We start from the raw sequence: 16,973 nt of genomic DNA, 5'->3' as shown, positions 1-16,973 counted from the left end.
ACTGTACATTCTACATATTGTTGTATAAATATAATACAGAATTCAAACTGATGATAAGAACAGGCATGGCAGGAAAAGATGCTAAATTGGAGTTGGAAGTGCTACATCGATACTAGACTTTAGGAAAAAATTCCCTCTTACAAAAAAGTAACTAAAAAAGCAGGTTTTCTAAATCTCCAGTTGTAAAACAAAAAGAACCAATAGCATGGTATGACCACATCCTCATAACTCCTCGTTCATTATGGAAAAACAAAAGGAATTTAATTGTCATTGAAGAACTTGACCTAGACAACTATTATAATAATAATAATTCACAACAGGAAGATGATGTAGAAGAAAATAGAGAACAAATATTAGAAAATGCAATCTGTCATGCCTCATAACATCAAAGAAAAAATAGAAATTCACCACCCACCAGCTACAGCAGAATACCAATATGGGGAAAATACTACTGAGCACAACAGTCAAACGCTGGTGCCATCAGTGCACCTCATGCGGTGCACTGTAGGCATTACTTAAGGCTCTTTGCAGCGTCCCTTCGGCGGCCAATAGATCCAAGATTACCAAGGAAGAGAAAGAAAAACTAAATGAAAAAAACAATCCTGGAATGGATATGAGGGGGTCACTCACCATTAGAATAAACCTGCAAAACTAATGCATTAGAGCGAAATAACTGCATATCGGCTTAAACGGGTTAAGTACAAATAGAACATGATGCCATTCTGTCAAATTTCACATTATTATTATTATATTCAGATGAACCCTATGCATATGTAACAAGCCCACAGGAGCCATTGGCTTGAAATTCAAGCTCCCAAAGAATATGGTGTTCATTTGAAAGAAGTAACAGCAGATATGAGTAAATACAGAAGAAATCAGTTATTAGAATAGAAAAAAATAAATTAACAAATTAATAAATAAAACCGACAGACAGGGACAACACAAGTTTAGTAAGCAGATTATTAAACATGGGAAAGCTAAGAAAGAAGTTCCTGAGTAGAACTGGTCATTTGGGACCCATGAAAGTGACCAAATTAATGTACAGCAGGTTCAATAATATAGTTTTTTCATACCTCGGAATCTTTAAGGAAATATAGAGCAGGTGATTTGCCCAATGAAGGACGGCTGCAGAGTTACGACTCATGTATGAAAAAATTCAGCGGTTTAATCGCATCAGATTTTTGTAGATAAACATAAAAAGGATAGAAACTGGTGGTACTATGGGTTGACATTTGGATCACGTGCTATACTGGCTCGTTTGCCTCTGTTTCAGACAAGTTTGTGTGAGCGCGGGCGGGGTAGGACCTGAAGGAAATTGGCATCATATAGGAAATTGGCATCATATAGTGTTCTACGTTTTAGCCTTTTTCAGTTAATATGTGAAGAATTTTGATAACCACCGTATTTTTGGGGTAGAAACCTATATGCTGTTACCGGCTGCCTAACACGTTCAGTGCCTGATTTTGGGAAAGAAAGCAAAAAGGATAAGTGCACTTACCAAAGAAGCGGTTCACTGACGGGGTAACCAAAGCTGCAGAGATTAAAGAATGGCAGTTTCCAGAAAGGGACTGGACACACACAGGAACGTCGTTCGGATAAATGAATTCGGGTAGCTTAGCAGAGAAGCGAAACCTGGAGAGAGTGGCAGTGTTTCTTGAGGAAGGTACAGATAAGAGATAAACAGCATTAGACAAAAACTTGAAAGGTGAATGAATGAAAGAAATCTTAGTTTAACCAAAAAGGAGAATGAATGAAAAAATAAAACGTCAAAATGTGAAATTTATAACTAATTCTGTAAACTGGCATAACACGAATAATTGCCAACTGCTGAATATTGCGCGCCTTGGAAACCACAGCGCATGCGTCAATAAACTTTATTACCAAGTCTTCACATCGCTGTTTTGAAAGATTAGGATATTATGATGTCTGACCGGCTGGCAATTCCGCAAGAGATCTGGACGATCCACAGTGACGTAAGTTCTGCATATTTAACCATTCTGCTTAGTTACTGTACATGTGTTATAATCATGGGTGACAGAGAACTTTAGGCCTACTCTCTGTGGTTTTATGTGATTGTGAGAGGTACGATTTTTTTACAGGCCTCCAACCACGATAATTTTTGTTATGTAACTGAAGGGGTTTAAAAAAAATTTAAGTCTGTTTTCGTCTTAGAAAAAATAAATGGATGTATAAAAGCAGAAAGAGGGTGAAACTTTGTTGAAGGGAATTTGCCATCTTCAAGTAGCACAGTCGAACATTATTCAAATTATAATATATATGCTTGCTTGTCTTTGGTCGGGATGTTTAACACTTACTTTTCCAGCGAAAAACTTTGTTTTAAGAGAAAGAGGTTGTCTTCGCACACACACACACACATAGCATAAACATACACACACACGAGGCACTGTGATCCACACTCGCCCAAGTGTTACCGCAAGTTTTAATTCAAGTTCTTTTTCTTAAACGAAATTATTACAAGAGTAAAGTTTTATTTTCTATCGTTATTTTTCCACAGTAAGATTTAACAGTTGACGCATAGTTCGCTGGAGGGGTCTTGTCTTGAATATTTTTAATCTTGCCAATCTAATACGATAAACGGTGAGATGCTCTCGTGACTCGGCGGTCAGATAATAAGCGTCCTATTTTGACATGACAGGTGACTCCTGACGGAAAGATGGTTCATTTGAGTGAAAGTTTATCAAAACGATGAAATGATAATGTTTAGATGTCTGATTATAAATGGGAAATGTCAGAATGACCTCAGCGGCTTACTTTGCCCTGATTTTCATTGCAACAGTAGACTTTTGTAACCGGAGTGCGGGTTACGCCTTTATTCTTTCCCACACTGGTTACGCCTCCACTATCGCTTCCCATTTCAGTGAATGGACAAGCGCACCTTTATATGCTAAACAATTATAGTGAACTTTTATTGGAAATTTTTACAAAATAATCGACAATATTGCCTACTTTATAGATTTCACATTTTAAAGAATCGGTGTAATGTGCCTTTCTTGCAAATGTAATAATCGCATCGTAAATAATTCTTCTTCAAGTTTTTTAATTTCCTTATACAAGAAAAACAAAATTGCTGATGATGTATTAAGGTCTACAAGTTACATCCATAGCTAGTAAGGAAGTATAATGTTTCGACATTAATATTTCTAATTAATTACATGCAAGATGCATAATAAATTAGGGCAATACGACTACATCCTTTCAACCTCACAGCCTGTCATCGTCTGCTGACAATAACAACAACAGCGTTGAGAGGTTCCTATAATGTTCATTCTAAGAGAAGTATCATTGATGTTTCGAAGGGAAGTTAGTGTAGGGAATATTGCAAGATTTTATTACAAACAAATAGAATTTATATGCTAATGTACGATAGAAATGGCGGAAAATTTTTTCAAATAAACACACATTCTTATTTCAAAACATCATAATGATCGGAGTTGAGTTTCGGGCTTCCACCAATCAAAAGGTCGCTCTGGTTGTGAGTCTGTGAAAAAGGAAGATGGCTGCTTCGGAAGATGAAGGCGGCCAAAGTGACAATAAAAATGACGATTCTGCCTTACAGGAGACGAGCAAGCAGTTTTCCACTATTCACCAAGTAAGTTGGAGCGTGCACGGCCTCGATAAAAATGAGTGGGGTCGATTTCATGGGGATCCGCGCGAGTTCTGCGTTGATGAAATATTGTTGACAGATTGAACATTTTGTTGTTTTGGATGGAAATTAGATTGATTTCTTCACTTTATCGCGCTTATTGTTCGGTCGCACGCCGTAGTAAAATTAATAAAGTGTCGCTGAAGGAAGGACGGACCGATTTATGGGGAAAAGTCGCGTCTGGGAGGAAAATGGTAAAAAATGAGGGCATTGTTTACTGTAACCAGCCGAGTGTAGGTTGATGAATGTCACGTAGCGGAATTAAGTAAAGCCTGATTGTGACCCATGAGTGTCACATTCGACAGATTAACTTGACCTTTTGTCATCTCTCCGACGGTCTGTCGTGTGAGCGGCTATTTTTCACCTGTGGGAAGGCTTGAGGAAATTTAAAATTTCGTTTTTTATCGGGAATCGTAATATTTACATTATTTGTGGCCCGTCTTACATGCTGTATTTATGTAAATTTATGGCCCGGGGGACCGTGCCATTATTTTTCGGCAACTCTTGTTAGGGCGTGGGGTCATTTCGCTTTAATTAGGGGTTGCATTTTGGTAGATGGGGTGAAAGTAAGTTGGGCCAAATGTTTTTCTGTAGGCCTAAATCTACTTTAGGCCCAATTCAGCCCAGGCCTAATTTAGCGAGGTTAGCCCAGTTCATGCAGTTAGTGGAGTTCTTTCTTCAAGGGAGATTTAGGCTAAGCATATGCAAATCATAATTGCTTCAGAATACAAAAAATCCGTGAGTAGTGGATTTTAGGAGGCTAATGACCCCAAATGTTTAACATGGACTAGCCTCTATCCTAGGGTTAGGCCATTTCTTAGTATATTTTTATTAGTTTTTGTAAGGTTACAGTCATAACATATATTAGATTTGCAGACAAGGCAGTTATTCAGCTTACTATTTTTGCCATTTGTTAAGTGAACAGCTTGATCTTAAGGGTCAAGGGGTTTTAGGTTGCGTCTCACCCATGCTTTAGTGAATTTCTCCCGGCAAACTTCAGGCTGCACCGTTTAAAGCTGTTTACTATTTTTTGTTTGTCTGCCATTGAAGTTGGGTCTAGAAACTATCCAACTGTCAAAGTATACGTGTAAGAAATATAAATAGGCTTGGATAATGGTAAAACATCTCGTTCAACATTCCCCAGACCTAGCGTAGCATAGAATATGTCTGGTGTTTAAGGGTTATTAATAGTCCCAGTATGATTGAATGATGGTAGGTCAAGAAAAGCTTTGAAGCATGTTTCAATGGTCTGGTCAAGCTGCTTTGTAAGATTAGGCTAGAGAGTGACCATGTTACAATCTTTGGGGTTCTCTTGAAAGTATTTAGACACTTGTAATAGTTTTCCCACGTTGAGGCTAACCTAGATTGAAATTTTTATTTCCAAGGCCTTAGGCTAGTGGGTGAAGCACAAATATAAATAAAAGTTGAGGGGGGTCCTAAAACATTGGGGAATGGTCTCACATATTTAACAGTGCATTGCAGACCAGTAAAATAATCTTTGTTGAAGAATTTTCCAAGACTCTTAATTTACGTGAGGATTGGACATGGGAAGCTTTCTCTTGTAGACATTATTAGTTAATCTTGTTTAGATTCTGATGATGTCAAGCTAGCCCCATCCCTTGAGATTCTCATTGATGTCAGATGATGTCCTCTGTAGAAAATGAAACTTGGCCTCAGATATTTTAATGTAAAGTAGCATTGAGATGAACTATGGAGAGTGTTAGGTAGGTTCAACTCTGTCTCATACACAAGTAGGGTTTTTCAAGAAACAAAAGATAATCTTGCCTATTTTCATAACATTTTTGAGTGAAATAACAAGACATTTAGAGCAGTAATAGTTATCAGTGAAAAGGAAATTTATCTAACTTTCAGTTATTCAAAATTTGTTTGTAATATTTCAACATTTTGAGGACAAGATCTTCCTCAAAAACTGAGGGTCAGCAATAAATATAAGGTAGGATAAGGGTTCAGCCTCTGCCTTCTGCACCAGTCATAGGGAAGGTTAAGTTAGGATGCATTTTAAGTATTACTTGCTGAGATTTTAGGCAAGGTTAAACTGTTTTACTGAAATGAGGTTTGAAACTATTTTGCTGAAATGTAGTATTATATAGGTAAAAGTTCACCTGTCCCTTACAGTTTTCATTATTTAGTAACCCATGTGTGATAAAGTGTAATGCCAGCAGCAGCTCCTGCTGTCCAGCCCCACCATAAGAACATGTTGTTCAACTTTTTCTATATCGTGATTGGAAAGTGAATCGAATAAAATTTAAGTTGTGGAGGAGGAAAGTGGGGACATGCAATCACCGTGACATTAAGCTGTTCAGGTTCAAACTAGAATCATTGTCATTGGATGAGTTAGCGCAACTAGTTGAAGCAATCCAGGCATTGATTATTAAAAGGATAAAATTACTGAGTTGCTTGGAAGATATTATGGGGCTTGTTAAATTATATTCAGTAGTTTTCCTTTCAGTTATAGTAGTTTACATACAGCTTGTTTAGAAGTCATTCATGAAGGGCGTGAATTTCTAATGTTTGCTATGATCATAGGGAAAAGAGGAATATACTGGGCCTCTTGACTCATGAATTGGATTTAAATTTACACCTGTGTTGATATATCAAGAGGTTGCAGGCCAAATGTCATAATACAAGGCAACAGAATAGCCTACCGGTACAATTATGTTTAACAGTTATGCAGACCAGCATGACTTTGTGGCAAGGTAATGCAGTGTGCAGCAAGTTTATAAATTTGTTGTCTGTGGAAATTTCCAGTGATGCACAAAGCCGATAATGATTGTATGTGCATTATAGTTTGAAATGAGTAAATAATGCAAAATTGGAAACTTGGTGAAAATTACGAAGTTAAAAGTTGAAGTGAAGCAAATGAGGTTATTGATGTGTTACTCTGAGAATCTCCTAAATGATAAGATTGATTACGAATGGATGATCATGATATGAATCCTGCAGAATGGCTTCTATTCTCAGGGTGGAAGAGTTCCTTATCAAGGCCCTCCTCTGTGTAGGTTGTGTTGTTCGTGTATTTATAATAATTGTTGAAAGAGATATCAGACGTGACCTAGGAATTGCATATGAATTGCCAGATTGAGTTAGTGTTGTGGCTGGCCTTTATTGGTATCACTGAAATTAGTTTTATTGGTACTCTATCACTGAGATGACCAAAATTTCCACAAGTACTTGGGAGAATGCCCAGTAACTTTTAAGATTTTATTTTTAAGTGTGTTGACTGGTTGATGTGTGAGGGTTGGAATATAAGGGAAATAGTACCGTAGTGTTTCTCTCTCTCTCTCTCTCTCTCTCTCTCTCTCTCTCTCTCTCTCTCTCTCTCTCTCTCTCTCTCTCTCTCTCCCCTTTAGTCAAGAGAAGACCAGTTTGATAATAAGGTAAGAGAAGTTGAGTTCTTCATAGGTTATTCAGATATGTCAAGTCATTATTGCCTCCAGCATTGTAAGATGCATAAGGTCTCAATGAAGTTCCTGTGTTTTGTCTTCCACCAATCTCCACATATCTCCAGCCTATTTTCTCATAGTTCTTATTCTTAAGCAAGTAGGTCTGGGTCTTTGAACTCTTCTGGTACCCACAGGAGCCCAGCTAGCACTATCACATACTCCTCTCCCAGGGGTTGTGTGAATGATTGTTCTAAGCCATCTCCATCTCCCTTTCGTTATCTATTCTAGATATGGAACCTGTAACTTCCCTTATGGTGTCATTTCCCACTCTGTCCTGTCCTGCCTTCTGACTCCCAATGTTATTTTTTAAGTTTTATTCGCCAGTCGATATAATCTTTTAGGTAGTTTCATTATTCAAGCCATGAGATGTGTTTGTAAAGCAATACAAATTGTACTAGACACATGTATAATTGTACTTTTATGTTCTATTTGATATGTTTGATTTCTCTTCTTATTCAGTGAGCGTATTGTTTGATTTTCGTTTTATTAGTCTTTCTTGAAATTCCAACTTAAGAATATATGTACTGAATATCATTATCCTTGAATAATTGAAAAATTCAACCTCATTTATCCTTTCTCTATATAATATTAGTTCATCCCTTTGTGCATATGCTGCCCTTATTACTTCAGTTTTTCTCATATTTATTTTGAGTCCTACCTCTCTAGATGTATATGATATATGATGAATTCTGTTAAGCAAGCATTGTGGTGTTTTGTGTATTGAAACAGCATCATCTGCTTAATCTAAATCTGTCAGCTTTCATTACTCCAGTCTAAACCACCTCTTTCATCTCCATCCACTATTTGTATTTTAAAATCTATGAGAAAGACAAGCAACAAAGGTGAAGCAACATACCTTTGTAGCACCCCACCCTTTAATAGCAAGTTCTTGTGATGGAAGATTCCATGAGCATCAGCTTGGCATCATCTTCGTTCATGGACAATTTTTATTAGCTTTACACATTTAATGTGAATGCCGCAGTGATGCAAAGCATCATCTGTGGATGTTGCCAAATGCTTTCTTGCAACAACAACAGCCTTAAGAAGGGGATTTTTAAATTCCATACTCTGATGCACTAGGTCATATCTATGCACCTCCTGCTTTTCAGCTTGTTTATCTTGAATTATTTGTAATAATTTCTTTCTCCATCATATTGAGAATAAATCTTTCTGTGGCACCTATGCTATGCCTTTGAATTCCCAGTCATCAGGCTTTGTTTTCTCATTCCATAGTCTGCCAAACAGTCCAGTCTAATTAGTATACAAGGTGAGATGATCATTGCAGTGATTCATCATAACCAGCTGTTTTCTGTTTCTTAATTTTCTATATTATTAATTCCACCTCAAAAACTGAATTGATTTGTACTAATTATATTCAGGCTTTGTTAGCTTCTGGTAAATCAGTCCAATTGTCCCTTTCATATCTCTTGTTCATGATCTCACAAAAAAGTTTTGTCCACAGGAAAAGAGCATATGATAATACTGTACAAGTATATTTTCTTTTTTAGCAATTCATGTAACTGAGTTAACCCCCAAGATCCTTCTAGCATTGTAGCCCAGATCATTTTTACCGTGGCATGCTGTTTGAGCAGTCCTTCAAGAATGTTATCTGTAACAATATAACATCTGAAATAAATTCACTGGGGTCCCTTGATACAGTTCTGTATAATGGTACTGGGGTGATTTTAAACTTCCAAATGCAGTGTGGAAAGGAAGAGTAGGTGTCGCACTGCAAGGTGATGCACCAAAAACTAAGACTCTAAGGGGCTTAATCAATTTGTGAAAATTATAATTTCTTACAAATTATAACACTTGGAATGTGGCCAACACAGTTGGGAATAGAGAATGCATCTATTTAACTTATATAAATAATCATAAATGTTTTAAGTAACATCGCAAGGCATCCCCAGCTTCCTAATTGCTGCCTGGCATCCCCCAAGGGGGGGGAGGTTTAGAGCCATCAGTGCACCTCACATGGTGCACTAAAGGTACAGTATTACTAAATTTGCATCCACTTTTTAGCCTTTTACTTTACCTCCATTTCTACTTCCTTTTCTTCAGTCTTGTTTTCCAGCACCTCTAACTGTTACTTCTTGTAGATCCTTGCAACTCATTTCCTTTATTTTCTGGATTTCATTGCCATGTTGTCTAACCTCTCCGACTCCTTTTCACTGTCTTAAGTAGCCCAGTGCTTGGCTTGACTGCCTGAATTTTTATAAATCCTACCATTATCACCAAGTAGTAACAAGTATCACTGCAAATAATGTTCAACTGACACCATGACCATGCACATCACAACTTGGAACACCTCCTGTAAGTCTTAATTGGCATTCAGCCTCCACTGGGTAAATTTGGTTTGGATGAATTGCTAAGAAACAATTCATCTGCTGAAATCCTTCAGATTATTACAACAAACAAATTCTTTCCCAATAGTTAAGAATCTCTTAGCTGGACAAACTACAAAATCTTAAGAGACTTGAAGGCTGACACCAATCTCAAGCCAAGCCTTTGGAATATATTACATTTGAAATCACCTTAGATCAAAAATATGCCTTAACAAACTTTCTTGAATCTGAAAACCAAATCAAGAAAAAGTAGGTGGTAGAGCATATTTAAAATGAGCTAGTTTTTCTTGTCATATGCTTGCAAAAATCAAAAGGGAAATAAGTAAATAGACACTTTATGACATCACAAGAAAAAAATTGTGAATACCTATCACAGCAGTACTTATCCATGTATTCGGCCCCAGATCCAAGTCAAAAGGTAATTGAATCCAACTGCATTCTTAACTGAAGTGGCAACAATCTTCCAGCCACTAAATATTGACCCATGAAGCAGTAATTGTAAAGGAAGTCCATCCACTTAAAATTAACTTTTATAACCTCTGGTGAGAAGCTAACAAATAATGATGTTGCAGACATCTTTAAGCACACAATCGCTTAGCCAGCTCTTAAGCTAAAGTGAGAGCTATTTCCCAAAATTGCACAGTGCTTTCATGAATCACTAACATTTTGTCTAATATAGGTCTTCATACAGGGAAGAAACATCACAGCTATCAAGTTAACATTCAATAATCATAATCTTAGAGTCAGACTGTGAAATTGACACTATTTTCACTTTACCAGTGGTTTTGACAAAGCTGATCGCTTTATGTTGGCTATGCAGTCAGCTCAAGAATAGATAGGTGGATATGTAGTAGCCTGGCTACATAGCTACCCCTCGCATCAAATGCTTGAAGTATCAGCTACTGGAGCATTGTCCAACCACCCAAAGTCTAATCAGGTCCCCCACAAGGAACTGTTCTCTCTCTTTTAATGTTTTGCAGTACTGTATTAACAACCTGCAGAACTTATTTATATTTTTATTTGCCAACAGTTCCATTTTCTTAGACTTGTGAGACTAATAAAATAACTTCAATATTCATGAGTCCATCTCTGTACTTCAATGAATAATGCAACTTTTTAGCATCATGATGGCCTACAATGTCATTTGATTCAAATTGTCCTTGTGAAATTCCGTCACTCATGTCGTCGTTTTAGTTTCCACAATTTTCCTCTCACCTTGTAAATATTTGAAAGATTCAGTCACGTTAATCCTTTCAGTATCTATTGTTATTTCATCTTTATCTGCAGACTGTTTCCTCAGTGTTTCTGTTTTTCTTATATTTTTAGTCCTATTTTTCTAGCTATAGGATGTCTTCCATTAAGCTAGTATTGTAATGTTTAATGAATAACATGGTATGTTCTGCATATTTTAAGTGTCAAGTTTCTATTGCTGCTCCACTCTCTCTACTTGCTTTCTTTTTCACTTATACAAGAGGACACTTAAAGCTATAGGCATCTGACTCTTGTTCCTTGTCCCTATGATGGTCTTCTGGCTTTTGTAGCTTTCTCAGCTCATTGGGGCATGTTTTCATCCTTCTTAGGGTTCATGGTTGTTGTTCCTCACATTTTCATCCTGCCTAAGGTTCATGGTTGGTCTTTCCCATGTTTTCATCCTGCCTAAGGTTTGTGGTTGGTCTTATGTTGGAGAAGGGATGCATTGGACTCCAGATCTTTCCCCATCCTATTTGTTCTTCCCAGCTTTAGACATCCCAGGCATGTTAGTGTTAGTCATGTAGACTCAGGCACTTTTAAGTGTTTTGGGCTCAGTTGATGAGTCACTTGGTTGTGTAACTGTGATGGCATAGGCTATTGGTTGTGTAACTGTGATGGCATAGGCTATTTCAGCAAGCAAGGGGGTGGGACAGTCTCCCTCACCTTGTGCTGGTTGGGAAAGCAGGTGCCCGTGTGAGTGGTTCACCTGGCTGTCAGGCTGTTGGTTACATACACCCTGGACTGTCAGAATTTAGTAGCAGCCCAACATAGTCATCAGGCTCAGGTTGTGGAGATAGAATAATCCCTACACTGTTCAGGGTTTAGGGAATGCTTTTGAATGACCTCTTGCCACTTGGTGTTCTGATCTCAAATAGGGACCTGTGTACTGCTCTGGAGGACTTTTTCCAGCATGCCCTGAGTAACCTTGATGCCTACGTCTTTCCCATTCTTCAACCTAATCTGTTATCAACCTTGTGCTGGTCACTCAGTCTCAGGATGGCTCCAGTGGCCCCTCTTTGGCTGCAAGCCAGTTAGTATCTTGATCTGCTGGACCACCACCTTTAGCATTTAGATAGAGACCCATAAGGCCCACCAATCCATGAAGTTGCTTACTCTTCAAGGTGCAGGACTATCCAGCAGCAATGACTTCAAAGCAGGTGCAAGTTTCTGATGTGACATGGTTGGTAAAGCTTTGTGCATATAGTTTCTAGTACATGAATGTGGGTTCAAACCAGTTTAGGTCACCAGAATATTCTATCATTTGAGTTACATAAAAATATTAATGTATAACACATAGATGATTTACAATATCTATACTGATGTGCAAGAGAGCTGCAAAAAGTTTTATACTGTGACATGTTCAATACTTTTTTGTGGATGTAGCTCATAGCACCTTGGATGATAAAAACTAACTCTCTCATTATTTGCCAATTACATTAATGTTCATAAATATATGAAACAGTAATTTACTGTCATCTTTATTGGTGTGCAGGAGAGCTTTCTTGAAAGCATTCATGAAGATGACAGTGGTTAGGCTTACAAGTGGGGCTGATTTCCAAGGGGAAGAATATGTTCTGCTTTGGCATGGTTGAAAAGGATCTGTGCCTGTTTCTAGAATCATAAATGGGAGTTCAAACTACTTGAGGGCTGAACCTTCTCTCATTGTATCGCCTGTTACATGAATATCCATGCAAAAGGAAAAAAGTGATGTCATTCTTTAAATATATCTCTGTATACTACTGTATATATTGCCTATATATTTTTCTCACACAACCCTGGGAGGATAATAAATGATTATGTCCTCTTGGCTGCTGTGGGCATCTAAAGATGTGGAAGACCCAGACCTACTTGTATGAAAACTATGAGAAGAGACTAGGGAAGAGTGGAGATTTGTGAAGTTAAAGCACAGGAAAGACTGAGTGACAGAATTTCACAGAGGCCCCTTGCTTCATGCAGCATTGGAGCTAATTATGATTTCGTGCTACATAGTCCAAGTCCTGGCTCTTGTGTCATCATTATTTTTTTTTACATTGCCGCATATGTTATTGCTGTTAAATCAGTTTCTATGTGTTCTGTTAATCTGCTGCTTAATAGTTGGTTTTAAATTACTATAGAAAAATTGGTGCAGTATCACGATGCATTTTATTAATGGCTGTATGGGGTTCTTTTATGTTCAGCAACTTGGTTTTGGATTATTCATCAAATATCTATGACTAGAGTGAGCACCACGTTTGAGCCAAGCCACATTTACTTTGATGTATTGTTCTTTTTAAATCACGTATAGAAGTGGCTTTGATGTAATCGTAGTTGTGTTTTTTACTTTTCCGGTATTGTATTTTGATTTTTCTCTTGGCAAAAAACATTTTTACTGAACAATTATTACTTTTCGTCTCTTTTCACAGGAAATTGAAAGTCAGCTGGAAAGACCTGGTGTAAGCTATGAGGCACGTGTCAGTGCTGTTCTTTCTGGCTGGGAACGATTGGCAGGCTTTGTTCATGGAGATGTCAGCCAGATGCAACCCCTCGCCACCTACTTGTACCGGTAAAATTCTCTAGCTTTAGGCGTTTATGTACCTGTATTCACTTTGAGTGCAGCTTTCTGTAAGTCACCACCCTACAGTACTTATGAACGAGTTTCATTCCAGATGGCCGTTCATATCATGAGTTGTTCATTACAGTAATTGGTTTTTAATATGTAGCACATAATTATTGTTGATGTTTACATTACTGAGTTAACTCAGGTGTCGTAGATTATACTGTTTTCACTGCATGTTTAAATGATGCAGTATTATAAAGAAATGTTTTGGATGCTAGAAAGGTAAAAATAAGAAAATAACATTTGGATTATGCAACTTTCAAAATTTAGTATTTTTTCCATGCTTTGAAAGTTATAAACTAGGAGAGAATTTCGTAGGAGCAGAGTGTGACATTGGAAGTTCACAAAGTAAACAGTGCACACCTTCATCTATTGACAAAAATACATGCTAAATGTTCTCTATGGGGACAGGGAATGTAGAAAATGGGAATCCATCAAAGGACAAGTTAAATCAGGAAGATAGAAATTAATAGGAATATTTTACGTATGAATGAGTATTCTCACGTTTGTAAAAAGAATACAGCCAGTCCCCAGTTATTGGCGACCGGGTTTTACAGTGCTTGTCTAGCAATGAAATAGGTGCTGATTTCTGCTTATTGGCACCGATAATCGGGTATTGGTGTCAGTACATACCTAACAGAGGCACTGCTCTTCGGTTATCTCCGATTTTCACTTATCTTCACGCCATCGGATTGGAACCCCAGAAACCCCTGATAACCAGCAACTGCCTGTACATGGTAGTTAATCACAAGAATACTTGGGATAATCAGGGTCAGGGTTAAAGGAACAAGTTGTTCTTCTTCCTCATGTTCATCTGTTCTTTGCAAAAACTCTTACAACTTGTAACTTGAATTTTCGTAAGTAGGGTGGTGACTGTAACCAAATCATTTAGTTATTTGATCTGGGCAAGTGTATGTACAGTATTTTGTGGAAGGATAGTAAACAGTAGTGCATTGACTTATTTGATGCTTTGGGGTCTGGTCTTTTTTGAGTACAGTAATAGGATGCGATAAGTAACAGCCATACAGTAATATGACCTATACAGTACCTGAATATTGAAGGTATAGTACAGAAAACAGTAATTCCATATGTACTTTACACTAATGCAATTTAATTTAAAGTAGAATAATGCAGCACTTCTGAAAAAGTAACCATGCAAAAATGCGTAAGAAATGTAGCTCCTAAAGAAAGTCTTGAATGGTTGCTGTACTTTAATACATTGTCACCATGCTGAAAATTAATGAATTGAGAAATTTTTTTAAAAGTGAGTTTTTACTACCAGACTCAATACATGAAAAAGAAAAGTTCTTATGTAGTAATTTTACGTTCGTTTTCAGCATTTTACGAGTGGCAACTATGAGAGCATTGTAATTTTCAATGACCCAGTTTGCAAAACATCAAGCCTTTGGATTTGATATTGTTATTAAGTCAAATCCCGTAAAATCAAATGTAACTGAAGCCAAATTGACGATTGTAGGTGTGCAAGTTGGTTACACACCAAGGCCAAGGGAATGGAATTCCTAAAGAAAGACTTACAACATATATTATCATATATGGATTGTGAATTTGCAGTCTATACTCACAGTACTTGGGGCTATGTTGTTTAACTGATCTCATATTAAGTAGGAGGCCAGACCCCTAAGCTGTCCGTTAATTTGAGTTATTTGTTTACTGTACTATTGTATTTTAAACCAGTATGTTGGTCTCATCAATACTACACAGTGGGAAATAACCCAATAGGTTCGATAGTGCTGCACTGTAGGTATTACTAGAGGTTTTGCAGTATCTCTTTGGTCCCTAGCTGCAATACCTTTCATTCCTTTTTACTGCACTTCCATTCATATTCTCTTTCTTCCATCCTGCTTCCATCCTGCTGTCCACCCTTTCTTAACAATTGATTAGTAGTGCAACTGCGAGGTTTTCCTCCTGTTACACCTTTGGCCTAAATTTTATATTCCACAATGGAAAGTAAGGAATATAATCAGGATAGTAATATAGCTTTCATTAAAAATGGAATGATTGTATAATGTACTAGCTGCAGCTAAGAAATTTGATATGAATATGAATATTTCAAGTAAAGAGTTCTGATTTCCATACTCATGTATAAAGAATTTAATTTATTATTTTTATTCAGTGCAGCTTAGGTATGAGATACTCATTTTAAAATACTGAAAATTCTTCAACTCGTTTCCACAGATGACATTTTTGTTTTGGCTCTGCTCTGTTATTGTTGTTCTCTTATAAAAATTTTGGCTATAAACTTTTAATACATCACTTAATTTTATTGCTGTGCTCATATAAACATCTTGGCTTCAGACCAAATGTGTATCCTGTTTACAAGTGTGATTTTAAAGTATTCTTTTATTTTTTAGCATATAGTATAAAATAAAATTCATGAGGTAGGGTTGTGACTATTACAATTTTTTAATTAACAGATGGAGCTTAAGATTGGTTCTCCAAGGTCAGTGGCCTGGACTTGCACAGATAGTAAAAACCAGATTAGGTGTAACATTACAACGCTGCTCGAAGGTTTCAGTTTTAGAGCCGCTCTGCCGAACTTTGTTGCCACTGGTTTCTGACCCATGGGGCCATCAGACAAAGACAATACTCTCAGAGGCAGAAATCACAGATGAAGAAGGTAATGGGTGTGAAACACCATTTTTTAATACTTGTCTAAAAATTATTCTTTTGCTGCCTTTAGTCATTCTTTTTCACACAGGGAAGATATATCTTGGTGCAATAGTGTGCAGTAGAATGCTCATATCTTAATGGATATTTAAATTAATAAGCAGAGTAGATTATTTGTTTAATAATTTCTTGTTTCCAGCCATAAATTATGTTACGAGTGAAACGTGGGAGGTGGTGCGTGTGAGAGTTGACACAATGGTAGAATCACGCTGTGAAAAATTAGCCTTGCTTGTGCTGAGAGTGTGTGTCAGGTAAGTTTTGACGAGGCATTTTTCCATGTTCTTACTTTGTGTACTTTAAATCATGTGGAGAACAGTATTTTTCTGAGGAAATTAAGTCATCTTTTTATGAGCGTTGTGCTTTATAACCTTTATGGTTGTCGGGCTAATGAAGGATAGCAGGAGATAAAAGGGGTGTGCATGATATTAATTCTGTATGATACGCTCCTACTTCTTAGGATGATTCAGCTTAACAAGTGTAGCACCTGCTTTGTTACAGTTTTTTCTCTCACAGTAGTAGAAATTAGAAGTTAGGGACTTTATCTAAGAAGAAATGCTGTACAAACTGTTGTAATTTTAGGGAAATAACATGCATTCCCTCTCTTACAGATGTATACATTTACAGTCAGAAGGAATGGTAGTTCCACTCTACACAGAAGAGGATCATAATCATTTCGTTGATCTCTATTTTGTTTTGTTGTACAAGTTTGAACGCAATGAATTTGTAGAAGAGGTGAGTTTCAGACCTAAGTGTAAAATTAAACATAGAAGGGTGTATGTAGAAAGATTACCCACTATTGTGTGTTTTTTATGGTTCACCATAGAAAAGTACTCTTGGTATACTTAAGTGTTCCATCCATCATCCTTTGAAGCATCCTTCGTTATTCTCTTCTGTAGCTGTAACTTGTCATCTATTTCCGTTGACCTCATCCTGCTTGGTTTTCAAATTTAAAGATTTTTTTTTTT

The 16,973-nt window shown here is 37.1% G+C and overlaps 1 protein-coding gene across 1 annotated transcript in view; it reads left to right on the top strand.

Moving 5' to 3' along the window:
• Window positions 1-3,453: 3,453 nt before the first annotated feature.
• LOC136830734 (serine-rich adhesin for platelets-like) overlaps window positions 3,454-16,973 on the top strand; it is a 48,446-nt gene continuing 34,926 nt past the window's right edge. Inside the window, 5 exon segments of the mRNA XM_067090541.1 lie at window positions 3,454-3,610; window positions 13,127-13,266; window positions 15,756-15,958; window positions 16,148-16,259; window positions 16,617-16,740. Of these exon segments, the coding sequence (XP_066946642.1) occupies window positions 3,515-3,610; window positions 13,127-13,266; window positions 15,756-15,958; window positions 16,148-16,259; window positions 16,617-16,740 (675 nt within the window). The 5' untranslated portion in view covers window positions 3,454-3,514.

Source organism: Macrobrachium rosenbergii, chromosome 47, assembly GCF_040412425.1.
Source record: "Macrobrachium rosenbergii isolate ZJJX-2024 chromosome 47, ASM4041242v1, whole genome shotgun sequence".
Classification (NCBI taxonomy): domain Eukaryota; kingdom Metazoa; phylum Arthropoda; class Malacostraca; order Decapoda; family Palaemonidae; genus Macrobrachium; species Macrobrachium rosenbergii.
The sequence above is the reverse complement of the archived record's forward strand: the minus strand, read 5'-3'. Positions and strand labels throughout refer to the sequence as shown.